Source organism: Equus quagga, chromosome 12 (genome assembly GCF_021613505.1).
Source record: "Equus quagga isolate Etosha38 chromosome 12, UCLA_HA_Equagga_1.0, whole genome shotgun sequence".
Classification (NCBI taxonomy): Eukaryota; Metazoa; Chordata; class Mammalia; order Perissodactyla; family Equidae; genus Equus; species Equus quagga.
The window spans coordinates 25,139,178-25,153,849 of record NC_060278.1 but is presented as its reverse complement, the minus strand read 5'-3'; the positions used below and the strand labels follow the sequence as shown (position 1 = coordinate 25,153,849).

Sequence of the window (14,672 nt, the reverse complement as noted above, 5' to 3'; positions counted from 1 at the left end):
TGTCAGGGCTTCTCCCAATGAGGACAGGTGACATTTAGAAGACACTGAATACGCACGTGATCTCTGTCTCTCCATTTCTGTGTATTGAACCGGATTGGGGGTTGGGACCCTGCCTCTCCAGCTGGCTCTCCCGGCCCAAGCTCCCCAGATGTGTTTCCATGTCCTCTGAGCAGACAGTGACTTGCTTAATCCTGTGGTCTCTACCTGGCGGAATTCCCTGCCCACTTCGTGCCCAGACCAGAGGCAGAAAGCAGCCCAGCATTCCACAGAGTGGACACCTGCTTTTAGAGGGAAAAGGCAATACTGAATCACTGCACTCGGGGACATGTAAAAGAGCACCCTTCGCCATCCTTTCTTATCTTTGCCCCCGCAATACAGGTGGGATCCTGGACTCAGGGTCCAGCAATCCGCCGCAGTCACTGTTTTCTCCGAGGCATCCCAGTGTTACGAGAGCACACAGGCACCGCGACTGCCGCCCAAGCTCCATGAGCACAAGTCCCTCAATCTCCCTGAAACTTCAGTTCTATGCAATTTATTTTCCTTTCCTTTATAGTGTTTTTATTAAGAACAAATAAGTTCTTATATAAAATACTCCCAGACATTTTCTCCTCTAACCGTTACCAGTTCTGTATGACCTGCATCAAATGCCAGGCGTCCGCCCCCAGGCTCTGAACAGTCTCTTCCTTTTTAAACTCCTGCACATCCTACCTGAACCTTCGTAAGGGCACACTGCTGCTTGTCATCTTTGATAACTAATTACACAAAACAGTATCTCCAGGGTGGCAAAGGGAGGACACTCTCTCCCCTCCACATAGTGCCCAAGAAATATTAGTTGAATGAATAAGTGAATGCATTTGTTTTGAAGCATTCTGGGAAAATTGCATGAAAAATTTAAAATGCTATTGTCCTTTAATCATATGCAAAGTTTTATACTGTCTTCTAAGTTCTCCAAGTGTTCTGTTTTAGTTTTCCGGGCAGGCAGATGAAGGGATTGAAAGGGTAAGTGGTGGTCTACAAGTTGTCGAGGAGAGCTTTTAGTTTCTGGAATATTCCAGGGCTCCAGCCTTCTTCAAAAGCAAATACATTTCACCTTTCAGCCAAGCCTTTAGACTTAGAATGGTTTCTGCCTTCTTCTGGAAAAGTTTGTTTCCTCTGGAACATTCCACATGAACTTTCAGAATAGGAGCTGGACGTCAGCGTTCTAGAACACTTATAGCGCTTACCGATGTGAGGCAGACTTCCAGTAGGAAATTTAATAGGATAAAAGAGTATCCATATTCCACTAAGACATTCACTCACACTCAAATATCTGGAGTATTTTCTACACTGCCCTTAGACACTTCAAATAAAATTTGTTTATTTCAAGAAAGCACACTAAAACGGATTTATAATGAATTTTGTACTTGTAGCACAAGGAAGTGATTTAATCGACATGTCAATAAACTTAGTGCATGGGATTTTCATCTTATAAAACCAGAAATCCCAGTGAGCCATCAGCACTTTGGGCCTTCTCTTACACAAGCACAGCTGTTGTTTTGAGAAAATAATATGATGAACAGAGAATTTTCAGGAAGAACTGTGGGTCAATGAAAACTGATTTTGAGTTGGCCCATGAAATATACCAGTATGTGCGCACGCGCGCAAACACACACACACATTTCCATCTTTATCTGCAACAATCAAAATAGAAAAGGATCCTGCCAGAACTGCTCCCTTTCATCCCAGATCCCAAATCCCAATAATACAGACACTCTGAAGATGGAAAGTTTGCTTTTATTCCCGAGTTTGAGGTGATGCTGGGATAACTAAAGGGAAGTGCCCCCAGTAGGCAACACTGCAGATTTATATTCGGGGCCATCTATGCAGAGCCAGATGTTGAAGCCATGAGTTGGGTGGGATCTCCGAGAGAGAAAATGTAGACTGGAAAGTGCTAAGGACCAAGGATGAAGCTAAGGGTGAGTCCAGAGACTGTAGGAGGACAGACATTCAGCAAAGGAGAATAGGAAAAAACATTTTTAATCACATTAAAGAAGCAAATGGGTCCAGCATTTCAACAAAGAGGAAGAGGCCAGCAGAGTCATGCGTGGAGATGGAAGACGCTATCGCTGGAACTGGACGTTGAGAATGCTAATGTGACGTCTGAGACACAGTTCCATCAACCTGGTGAAGACAGAAGCTTAATCTGATGAGTTAAGGAGCTGACTAGGAGGTGGAAAGAAATGAGAGTTCAAATATCTACTACAAGCATAAGCCTGACACCGAAATAAAAGAAAAGATGGAAGCCTAAGAGCCCGATCAGGGGCACCAGCTTCAGACCAGAGGAGACTTCTGAAGTCAAGAGGGAAGAATTCGATGGGGACTAGGTGTCTGGAGAGTCTAGAAAGAAAGGGAATAATGGAGGCAAATGGCCAGAGGAAGTGAGAAGAAAGGGGATCCAGGCTGAAGGGAGACAATTATACTTGGAAGGAAGGGGGTATGAAGATGATAGAGCCATGTGATGACACAGCCAATTTGATAGGAGATGGTAAACAAGGGAGCTCCTTCTGCAGTTTTCTCAGCAAAATAGGAGGCAAACTGCGGTGGAAGCTGTGGGAGGAGCTGGTCTAGAAAGCTGAAGCAGAATGCAGTAGCCTTTGACGCCAATGCACTTCAGGGAAAACAGATGATGTAAGTTTTGCTGGATGCCAGCAGGAGCCCTGTTGACTGAATGGACCCATGGTAGAGCTCTGTGCCTTTCCCCAGGCATTCTCCGTATCTCGGGAGGGGAGTGAAGGAAGCAGGTGATGTGGATGCAAGGCTGGAGACAGATCTGGGACAAGGTCAAGGCAGTGAGGAACCTGGGGTTCCACCAAGCATTATCCATCATGGGTTCTCCATAACCAACGAATCTACAGTGCGCCGTCTGAAACCAAATGGGGCAAGAAGATGGCTTCAGTTTGAAAAACGTTCCCAGCTGCCTAACATTATAGAAAAAATATTTCATGTGGGTGCCTCCATATATGCTCTTCTTCCTTGCAGCTCAACACTATCCATCTTTAGAATGGTTTCCCAACACCTTCCGACCTTCCTAATTGTGCCTCCTCTGTGCTCAGGTAACAACCCTCTGCAGAGCTGTCTTACAGGATTCCTCACTCTGTTTCAATCTTTGCATTCATTCTATCTTCTGCTTTAAACCATGAACTCCATGGAGGCATGAACTTTGTCTGTTGTCCTGTGAATCCCTGGGCCTGGACCTCGAAATACACTGGAGTCACAAACGAATCCTTTTGCATTTATTCCTTGGAAGATCAGGAAGTTTCTTCATCTGCAGGCAGAAGATAAAGATGATAGGATCTTAGAAATGATCTAGTCAAGTGCCTTCATTCTACAGGTAAAGAAGCCAAACCCAGAGAAGTTGACTTCACGCCCTTGGGTTCAGAATTTGCTTGTTTTCTCTTTAATACAGCGTCCCAGTGAGGTCTCGCTCGTGTTCTGTGTCTGGGTTGGTTCTAATCAGCAGCTGCTCCAGTCAGAATTTAACACTGCTCAGTGGGAATCTAAGTAAGATCAGGCAGGACCACTCATACCTGGAGGTGGGGATGCCCGAACCACAAGCTAGAAATGCTGCTTGACTCAGAGCGAAGTGGAAGAAGCACCGAGCAAGAAGATGGGCAGTGTGCGTAAAAGTTTTGGGATCCCAGGGTCCCCAGAAAATGATGAACTGGGAGGCCTAAGATACTTCTCTGTGTATTTGATGGTTTTATAAAAGGTCAGGAATGGCCGCTGTCCATTTGCTGTTCTATACGGGATTTTATTTTGTTTTAACATTCTTTGGATGTCACTACTTCATCTACATGCCATTTTATGTAATTTAGAAATTCCTACAAACAAGCAGTGCAGTTAGCATCATCAAGTTTTATTTTTTACAGCCCTAATTCCATTTTCAAAACATAAACATATCAATACGTTGTTTGTTTTTACACGTCATTCTCTTACCAATTTTTAAGGAAAATGTCTCCTGGATGTGAACTCTCTTGTACCCTATTTATTATTTTAAAGTGAGTAAAATAAATATTTAAAGACACATTTCTAAGTATTTGCTTAGCTGTATTATTTTATTTGCTGTTTATTTTAGCCAGACCACATTTTTATGGTTTCAAGAGTCCTTCAAATTTTAGTGAGAGCATTGTTTGTAATACATTCTGGATAGCTTGAAGAAAGGAAACAGAATTTATATTTTGAGTGATTCAGTGTCTTAGCTCGGGCTGCTATATCAAGAATACCATCGACTGGGGGCTTAAGCAACAAGCATTTATTTCTCACACTTCTGGAGGCTGGAAGTCCAAGATCAAGTCATCGGTAGATTTGTGTCTAATGAGGGCCCACTTCCTGGTTCTCAGACGCCGTCTTCTTACTGTGTCCACGGGGTGGAGAGGAGAGAGGTCATCTCTCCCGTTTCTTCTTATAAAGGCACTAATCCCATCATGGGGGCTCCACCCTCATGACTTAATTACCTCCCAAAGGCCCCACCTCCTAACACCGTCACACTGGGATTTAGACTTCCATATGTGAATTTTGGTGAAACATTCAGTCCATAGCATTCCGTTTAGCCAAGAGATAAATGTAAAGAAATCAATCCTGTCCCTCAGCCACCTGTGAGGTTACATGTTAATTAAAGATTTAATGTTCCACCTGATAGGAACAAAGAGCTGCCCTTTTCACTTCCCAGTAGCCTGCGTCACAGAAGATGAAGCACCTAGAATGGTAGGTAGAGAATGTCCAGCCCACTTTACTTTGGGAATGTGAAACTTCAAATTAGGAGACCCTAAAGGATGACCATTCAGATGCCTGTCTTTCAGATGTGGGAGGATATGAGAATGCAGAGATGGAGACATTGAAGATCCTAGCTGGCCAATTGTTATGACTCATGAACACTGGCCCTGATGATAACCTGCGCTCTAGCTCCTCTAATTGTGACCTAATTCTCAATCTCATTCAGCTGCTCATTTGGTCCCCCCCCTTGCTATGTATAAATGCTCAAGGAAAATCAGTGCTTGCTCAGATGGTGAAATCATGTCAAAGCCAACAAAATAAGTTCTGGAGGTTCAGCCTGGCCCTGATGTAAGTCTTATATAACGTGGGACATATCAGCCAAGTGCCTCCTGCCTCAGTTTCCCCAAGTGAGAAGAGAATTCCTCCTTTCCTCTGCACTGACTTTAAAAGAGCTTGCTGTTCAAAACTCATATGGCCAACAGAAAACACAATATTTTCAGTCAAATTAAAAGATCCTAAGTCTAACATTGGTGTTTGAATTTCGGGCTCAGAGATATCACAGTTTCTGGCTAAAATAGAAATTTTAATGGTAAATACCTTTTGCAGTAAAAAATGATAGATAACCGAAGAGGAGGAGGAAAAAAAGTGGTATTTGTCTAAAGTAAAAACGGTAAAGTAAAAGTTCAACTTCGATACTAAAAAAAATTTTTTTGGGGGCGTGAGAGTAAATAATGGGTCGCCCACTGGAACATTTTTCTCTGCTCTTGGATAAGTAGCCACAGAAGCAGTAGTAACTGGTAATGACTAGCAATACCCTGCTCTCTGCAGCTTCGAGGCCCACACCTGGATCACAGATCATTGCTCCAAGTGCCAACACAACAGGTTGGCCTCTTGGCTCACAGGATGCCTGCCCAGCTGGGAGTGAGATTTCATAATCAGAAGGTCCCCATGGAGCGGGACCAGGCATGGGCTAGCCTGGGCTCAGGCTTTTCCTCCTGCTCTGAGCTCTAAAATATGGAAGCATCTGCCAGCAGCCTGGGCTGGTGTCTTCACCTCGCTGGCATGAAAACAGGCAGCTGAGTTTGGGAAGATGCGAGTGAAAAATATCACAGCTGGCAGGCCATCGTTGGGTGGGTTCACCAAGTGGACAGAGACTAAGACTCTGAGACAGAACTGAAAACTGCCCCCGCACTAACTTAATCTCCTGAAGCCGCCTGGTCCAACAGGGACATGTGGATGTCATTTTGCTGCTCAGATGTTTCCCATCGGAGAGTAACTATGAGAAACACTGCTCTTGACTCTGATTTCTCTCCAAGTGCTAAGTGTGCATTATGTGGAGTCGCTCCGCCTGGAAGAAACCTCCTGTGAAGCCAGCACAAAAGCCTTTCTTTAATTCAGTCTCACATCAAAATATTCTATTTCTCTGACCCAAAGCTTTCTTTCTTCGCCGTCTGGCTCAAGTGCCCCCTGCATCCATCTACATCCTGACCACACTCCTCACGCCATGAGGATGAGGTTTATTGAAACTGAGTGATCCTGAGATGGCCAAAGAGAGCAAAAAGCAAGAATTGGTGATGAGGATGAGAAAGGGGCACCAATGCCATCAGCAGCCTCACCTCCCCTTGATAACATGAACGAGCTTCACAGAGGGTGTCTGCAAGGAGAAGGGTGACAGTCACGGACTTTTGAAGCCCCCACTGATTTTAACCTTTCCCTATAGGATCAGAATTGTCCATGTTCTGGAACCAAAGCCCCTCACTCATAGGTGATTTCCCGGCTTTGCCTATTTGAGAGGTGGGAAGGCTTCTTAGATTTTGTAAGCATGTTCACCCCACGTGTTGAGGATGTGCAAGTTGGTTCCTGTAGGGAGGCTGATGGACGCGCTCTGGGCTGGCTTCACCTCCCATTCCCGTCCTGCGAGAACCTAATTTACCACCTCTTGGAGGACCGTGAGCAAGTAAGACCTGGAATTACGACAAAGGCGGAAGAGCGCCAAGTGAAAAATTTGTCATTTGGCTGGCTCGCCAGCACCAAGACAGGCCAGTACAAAACATCCACATGGGGCTGTCCTGTTTATTAAAAGCACTTAGCTTCCTGGAATAAATAGGAGACTATCCAACAGCAAAGTCAAGTGGTTGACAAAGCCCATCAGAAAGATAACGACATCTGGGATATAGATTTTCTCTTTTCAATCAATTTTTTTTAAAAGGAAAACTTATTTTCAAGGGCAAGTTACCACAGCAGAAGAAAATCCTCTCCAAAGAAAAGACTTAATTGTTTACAGTGATCAAATCCACATGCTATTTCATGACCCGTGGCCTGGGCCCAGTGAGAGGTTCCCCTGAGGCAGAGGTTGGCCACACATCTGGAGAAGGCCCCAGTACTAAGAGGAGAGGTTCCTAAGCATTAGTATAAGGCAACGAACAGAGTACCCAAACTTGGTCATTTCCACAGAGAAAGAAACTTTGCACAACCTTCCCTCATCAGAGTTACCTCCTGGTAGCCATGAGACAGACAAGCCAGTTGGTACAAGTTAGAGACTTCTTGCTTTAACTAGGCCTTCCCCCTTGATGCCACCATCTTTCTCTATTGTGGATAGGAAGGGGGAGGCAGGAGGAGGAAGGAGAAGGAAATAACATTTTCACTTCAGCTTCCTGACCCTACCCTTTGCTCAAGCAGACGTTGGACCTACACGCCGCCAGGGGTAGGTCATGGGTTGCTGCCAATGGCCAAGAGACGAGGCATGTGCAAGCGACAAGAACTGCACCATGGTGTCCCAGCAGACCATTTCCCTGTCATGGGCTCTTACGTTAAGGCTGCTAGTGTCAGAGTGCCCTGGATGTTCCCAGGCCAAACGCAGTCTCTGAGTCAAACGGATGGGCGGCCAGGTAATCCTTGTACTTCCCATCAATCAGTTTGTCGGCGTTGTTCCTGGCAAACCAGCAGTCTATCTGCTCTTCCCCGTTGTAGATTTTTCTCTGCTTCCAGACCACCGGGACCTGGTGCCCTTTCACCTTTAGGACGGTCTCAGGCCTCTCGCCTGCCTTAGGGAACGGAGGACTAGTAAGGTTCTTGCTGAGCCTGGCAGGCTCCTCTGCGACTCTGGCATCCTGGTTCAGGAACTGACCTGAGAGGACAAAAAAAGCATCAGGTCTGAGTCAAGTGCTGGAGACACTGTTGAAAAATCAAACTTCCATTTAGGCCACCAGTAAACAGCCAATATGCATGTGTTACCCAGAAAAGGGGAATTACTGATAACAGAGGCAGGAAGTTTTTTTTTGAGGAAGATTAGCCCTGAGCTAACATCTGCCGCCAATCCTCTTTTTTTTTTTTTGCTGAGGAAGATTGGCCCTGAGCTAACATCCGTGCCCACCTTCCTCTACTTTATGTGTGGGATGCCTGCCACAGCATGACTTGATAAGCACTGTATAAGTCCGCGCCTGAGATCCGAACTGGCGAACCCCGGGCCGCCAAAGTGGAACGTGGGAACTTAACTGCTACAGCATCGGGCTGACCCCCGAGGCAGGAAGGTTTTTGATTGACTGTGATCCTAGGCTGGACTCTGCCAGAAGGCACATACACCTTTCCCAGTGTCAGTGACAGAACACGAGTTTTACAGGATGTGGAGAGGAGACACCTGAGGTTTTCTTTGTGGCAGCCTCCACTTCTGAAAGCTGCCCAGGTGCTAACACTGGAAAGCTGCCTGACTAACAAATAGAGACAACCAAGGTCTGCTGAGAGGAGGACAAAATGGGGGCAGATAAACAGGGAGGAAGGTCAGGTCTGCCCCGCCCTCCCCAGTCATAGTCCCCGTCCACACTCTGCATTCGTGGGTAGGTACCGAGGGTGTGGGGAGCAGTCGGTTCGGTTAGTTCCTGAGATGCATCATCAGAATTCTCCAGGTCAAGTGAGGGCACGTTTAAGGCTGAAGGAACACACGTCTGCGTCTGTGTGAGGCAGCTCAGGCTCGGCAGCCAGGCGCTCCAGCTCAAGTGCCAGGAAATCCTGCTTTCTAAACTGAGCCCTGGCAGCAGCTCCCTCTTCACTTGTGGGCAAGGGGCCCATGTGAGATTGCACAGTGAATAAAGCCAGCCAGAGCGGCCGCTGCTGCTCGCAGCCATGTGGGGGGCGCCCACAACAGGGACACGCTTCTCTCGCTGCTCCTGGGCTGGGGACGGCCCTTTATTGGTATCTTCTTGCTGAGAGGTAAGGAGCCAGACCTGAGCGGACTACTCCCAATTTCTTTACTCGCTTTCCCAGAAGGCCAGCGATAATTGGTTTATAAAGCCCATTCCTATTCCAGAAAGTCGTCAGCAGGCAAGAAATACAATTTTCATGATCCATATACATGTATACGCACACCACATTCCTACTGAATTTCTCCATCCAGCTAAAGACATTGGCAACGTGAGCTTCGCCTTGGGAAGCTGAACTCGGTCCCCTGCACCCAGCGTCAGGAAGAGCAGCCGCCTACCTAACAGTCCGTGGCAGTTGCCGGAAAGGCCTTTGCTGTTGGAGATATAGAAGCCCAGGTGGTCTCGCTGGTAGGGTGCTGGCTTTTTGTAGAGGTGAATGAGGATGACGAAGGCTATGGTGCCCTGGATGGTGACGGTGACGTTGGCATTGGCGGACACCGACACCTCCAGCCCCCGACTCCCCACCACCACGCTCTGGTTGCAGGGGAGGACCAGCCTGTCCCCACCATCCAGGATGACTCTGCTTGGCGTGATCTCCAGGTAAGACCTCTCGGGCTTATTGACGAGGATGGTGATGGTGCGGAAGTAAGTGCGCTGTTTCTTGTGACCGTTTGGAGGCGCGGGGGCCCCGATTAACTCTCCGTTCACTGTCACACCTCGAAGACGGAGAGGAATAGGACAATGGTTAGAAAAACGATCCCACTTTCACCCTAAAGGTGTCTAATCAGAATTTCCTCCCTCCTCTGGCCCTACCTTGTATCTCTAGCACCATGAACATTGACTCACACATAGCCGCCACTCAGTGCCTACTGAATGAATGAATGAATGCATGCGCGAAGGTAGGAGTGAATTTTTTCCCCATGTTTAACCAGTATCTTGGGGTAGTGGAAGGATGGCGTAGGTTTGGGTCACAATATCATAGAAGGGGGTTTACATGTTTGCTTTCATTCCAGTATCTGGCCATGGTGACATAAAGTCTTGTGTGGCCTTGACACATATTTCGCATCTACCACTTCCTACGGATCCTCATGTGGAGATCCTGTGATGCCACTGAGCGGTGTGGTCTAATGCAAAGATCAGAATGATTTTTAGTCCAAAAACTCAAGTTCTGCCACTTTCTAGGGGTTCATCCCTGGACAAGTCACTTTAAAAAATTGGGCCTCAGTTTCCTCATCTGTAGAATGGGGGTATACAGCCTAACAGAATTGTTATGAGGATCGCAGGAGGTGGCATGTGTGTAAGCCGTCAACTGCCATCAAATAGAACACCTTTCTTTTCTCCTTCATCCTCATTAACACAACTGCAGCTTCTCTAGACTGGAGTAAGGCCTGTGAGCCAGGCCCTTCGGGTTCCATGCTGTCTGGCTGGTTGAATAACACACAGATGGAAGTTCCACAGGAGATGTTTGGGACTGAATCAGGCGACGCATGGAAAATGTGTTTTGCTCTCAGGCAAAGAGGCAATTTGCAATAATAAAAGATTGCTATATAATGAACTCTTGTTTTCTCTGCTTTGGGGGTAATCTTCCCCTGAGTCTTGACTAGCAATGCCTTGGACATTCCAGGAGAACATTGCCTTTCCTGGGGCAAGGGGTCAGGGGAAAGGAGAAATCCCAGCATGAGCAGAGCCCAGGTACTTCAGCCTCAAGGCTCCAAGCATCTTTCACTGAGTTTTCGATCATGGACACCACGCTGAACACAGAAACAATGAGAACGGCTCCTTGGGGGTGGGCACCTCCAGAGATGGGTCCATTTAGGCTCCATCTCAGTCCTGAGCCCTCTGAATTAGAAACAAGTCAAGATTTAGCTTGAAGGGTAGGAAGCCCTGCAAGAGAATGTGGGAAAGGAGCCCAGGATCAAACATTACATAGTTAGATCACACCTGTTACCGGGCCGTGGGATGCTCTGTCACCTAGCCGTCAAGAAATTCATTCTCTCAGAACTGAGAGGTCCCAGAATGTCCACCCCAAAGCTTGTCCTCACAAAGCTGGGCTGTGTGGCCATCCACATGGCCATCCCCGAGGCATTGTTACCTGCATGTAGCTCAAGAAGCTTTTCCTACACTAATCTCTTTTATCCAGTCCCTCTAAAGAACGAAAACGATCAGAGCCCACATCACATGGTGTTCACTGCACATAGAGCCATGTAATTAACATCTGAGCTTCACGTCTAAATCATCGAGGAACTGAGAGATGAGTTTAGGACTCCATCCTGCCCACCATTAGAGTTTTTGAATGGAAAGACATAACAACAGTATATCACGAATTTATATACCACTTGTGCATTCACAAAACAACTTCCTATCCATTATTTAATTTGGTCTTTACAATAGTCTGGTGAGGCCAGCAGAGTAGGAATAACTATCACCATTTTACAAAGGAAACAACAGAAGCTTCAGAATCGAGTGCCCAAGACCACAAAATGAGTTAAGTCAGAGAGCACAGATTCCAACGCATTCTTCCTGAGTCCAGCCCAGCACACAGTCCATTTCCTCTAATTAGTCATCAACAATGCTCACTGAGCATCTATACATGCCCCTTCTGTCCATCTTAGGAAGAGAGGGGGACATGATACTGACCTTGCCCTTGCCCAGAGGCCACGATGGAGGGCAGAACTTACCAGAGTCCATGTGATCAGAGACTAGCCTTAGGATGTCCCCGGGCTCCCCATCAATGTTGAAGCAGACAGTGAGCTGGCTCAAGGGGAAATCCACAACAAAATGAGGATCTCCGTCCACTGCCACAGCAGGAAAAAACAGTGAGAAAAAGAAAGAAAAGACATTCATTGGGTGCTTTCCATGTGTAAGTACCCTGTTCTCATTTCTTGTGAATTATTTATTTAATCCTGTCACCCATCCTCAGTGTCTAAATGAGGAAGATGATGGGGAGGTGAACTGGCTCATCAAAGTTATGCAGTTAGTGTGGGTGAAGTGAGTATTTGAACTCAGGTCCCCTGTATTCAAAGATAACACTCCTTTCACCACACTTCAGTCAAACATAGACAACTAAGCTTTGACAGGTAAGCAGCTCACAGAAAGGAAGAGAAGGATCGCCATACACCCCCCACTATTGCTGAGCCCACTTCTTCGGTTTTCTGTGTGGCCTCCCCCCAGTAATTTCCTTCCTCCTCTGACAACCCGGGTGACGAGACGTGGATGAGAAGACTTCCTCTCCTAGGGCCAGAGGACCACGGCACTTGAGACATTCACAGTGCCAGATGGACGCAATCCTTGCATGACAGTAGCCATGAGCAAGCCCAGTTTAGGGCTGGTGACAAGTGATGCACACAGAGTCACCAGGAGGTTAGGCAGTACAGTGAGCCATGTCACTGGAAAACCCTCCTCTGGGTCAGACTAATTTTATTGCTCTCAAATTTTCGTCCACAGACAAGACCACAACATTTGGCTGGCCCCGTTCCTTGTCCATTCTCCTCATTTTCGCCTCCACTAAAATGAACAACCTTGCTTCTTATGGTACAGACAAAATATTTCCCGAGAGTCCACATCAATTCTCTTCTCTCAAGAGATTGGAGATTTAGTTTCCCTCTAATTTATATGCCAAACACTACATGTTTCTGACCACCTCTTTACCTTACATGCACATGTATGCATACTCGTGTGTATATGGTGGGGGTATGGGCAAGGGGAGTTTCAGTCTTTTCAAGCTGCAAGCAAATTAATGTCCTTGGTGTCACTGCTGAAAAACCCTTTCTGCCCCCAACATGACTCAGAAAGGCCCTTAAAAGAATCTGGTTGATCTCATGCCTCAAGCACCCTGTGAATAGCAACATATAAAGATACACAAGGTACTGGTCTTTTGTAGATGGAAAAAATGAAGCCCAGAGGAGATAAAAGTCCTGGTCCATATTTTTGGCACTCTTTAAGTATGACTATAACTATGTGACAGTTCGAGAGTTTCTTGTGCTCGAACCATATCATTCCTACTTAGGTCCTCCAAATCTCTTTACAAGGAAAAATGTTGCTGGCTTCAAAAAAGAGAGGAGAGATCTGACAGCCATTACTCCATGCAGCATCCAAGAACAAGGTTTTTTTTTTTCTTGCATTCCATAATGCCTGTGGGTGTTCAGAGGAATCACGTGCCATCCACTGGAGACTGTGTGTTTCCGATCCCCATCGCTAATCTCCAAGATGTCCCTGGCTTCATGTATTTGCACGTCCAGCACATCAGCGGCAAGGCAATAATAAAGACTTACAAAGGAGATGTGTGCATCTTCAGAATAAAACCCAGCCCTTGTGTTATTATTCCATCTGGATTTTTATTATAATCCCAGGAAGTTGGCCAAAGGAAATTTTATGGTATTCTTATCTGTTCTTCCCTTTCAAAGCCAAGCATTAAGAAACTAATAAAAGAACAAAAATTTTTTTTAAAAAAATCTGCAAGTTGCAAATATTTGTAACACCAGAAACTGGAGGCATGTAGACTTCAGATCTTTAAAACAAACGCCTTTTAAGCTCAATAAGGATGAAAATGCGCCTCTGCTCTCCATCTAGTCTTCCATCGGGCTCCTCGGCACTGTGTTATTCATGGTGTTTCTACGCAATGGTTTAATGATGATCCTGTTTCTTAGAACAGCCTCCCGCCGCTGGCTTGCACTAAATAAATCTGAGTCATCGTGTCTTGTTCTATGAGCTGGTATTTTAACTGGTTTCTGGGAATCCCTGGTTGTCCACTTTCTAGACATCTAAACTCTCAAATCACACACAACCACATTCTTTCCTTTACCTGATGTTTTGGAGATTTTAATTCTTGGGGTGTACGGTTCCTTGAGAGCAGGTCCTAGAAAGGAGAAGGAAGAGAAGAACCACTCTCATGCACTGAGGAGGAGGAGGTGAGAGGTACAGGGAGAAGAGCGTGGAGATGAGTAAAACACAGCTTTCAGATACATTTGCGGCAATTTAAAAATATCCTCTGTTTTAAAGAAGGAGCTTGGCCTCACGACATACAAGCAAAGGTGTAATATGTGGAGGCTTAATTACTTTATTCTCCTATAAATTAGATAATATTCTTCTCGTCTGTGACTTCTGTGTATATAATAGGGGGAAATATTCTATCATACTCAAAGTACAGTTATGGGGGAGGGGTAAAGTAGAGTTGTTTAATGGCTACAGAGTTTCAGATTTGCAAGGTGAAAATGTTCTGGAGATCTGTTTCACAACAATGTAAATATACTCAACACTACTGAACGCTACCTGACAAATGGTTAAGACGGTAAATTTTGTTATGTATTCTTTTTTTCTCACAATTTAAAAAAAATACCAAAAAAAGTAAAAAAAAAAAAAGATACAGTTATAATCCAGTGTCCACAGCCACGTGTGTAAGTACAACTCATAAAGCAGCAGGCAAAAATAAATATTCAATGAAAGAACAACCTAAAAGTAAATCAATTTCTGTAAAGAAAATGCATATCTTATTTCAAATTGTATGTATTAAGAAGATTATGCTCCTCTTCACTGATTTTTGTCCCTCACGGAAACTAAAGATTAAAGTATCAATGGTTTTTAAGTGGCCCCTTCTCCACACTGGTCTGTGGCCAGCAGGACACCGGCAGAAGTAGGCAGACCACGAAGGAGGAGGGACTTCTCAGTTTGGAGGGCTGCTGTGAGGAGCCTCAGTGAGTGGCTGCTGTCACAGACACTCAAAAAGACTAAAATTAAAATTGCAAAATCATCAGAGCTTTAGGAAAAGAAAGATTGTCTTGAGTCCTC

General features: G+C 45.7%; 1 protein-coding gene across 1 annotated transcript in view; it reads right to left on the bottom strand.

The window, feature by feature from the left end:
• Positions 1 to 1,753: 1,753 nt before the first annotated feature.
• The window catches only part of ITIH5 (inter-alpha-trypsin inhibitor heavy chain 5), an 87,338-nt gene continuing 74,419 nt past the window's right edge, over positions 1,754 to 14,672 (bottom strand). Inside the window, exons 11-14 of the mRNA XM_046678727.1 lie at positions 13,690 to 13,743; positions 11,567 to 11,683; positions 9,227 to 9,604; positions 1,754 to 7,879 (exon numbers count right to left, since the gene is read on the bottom strand). Of these exons, the coding sequence (XP_046534683.1) occupies positions 7,578 to 7,879; positions 9,227 to 9,604; positions 11,567 to 11,683; positions 13,690 to 13,743 (851 nt within the window). The 3' untranslated portion in view covers positions 1,754 to 7,577. The remainder of the gene's footprint in view (positions 7,880 to 9,226; positions 9,605 to 11,566; positions 11,684 to 13,689; positions 13,744 to 14,672) is intronic.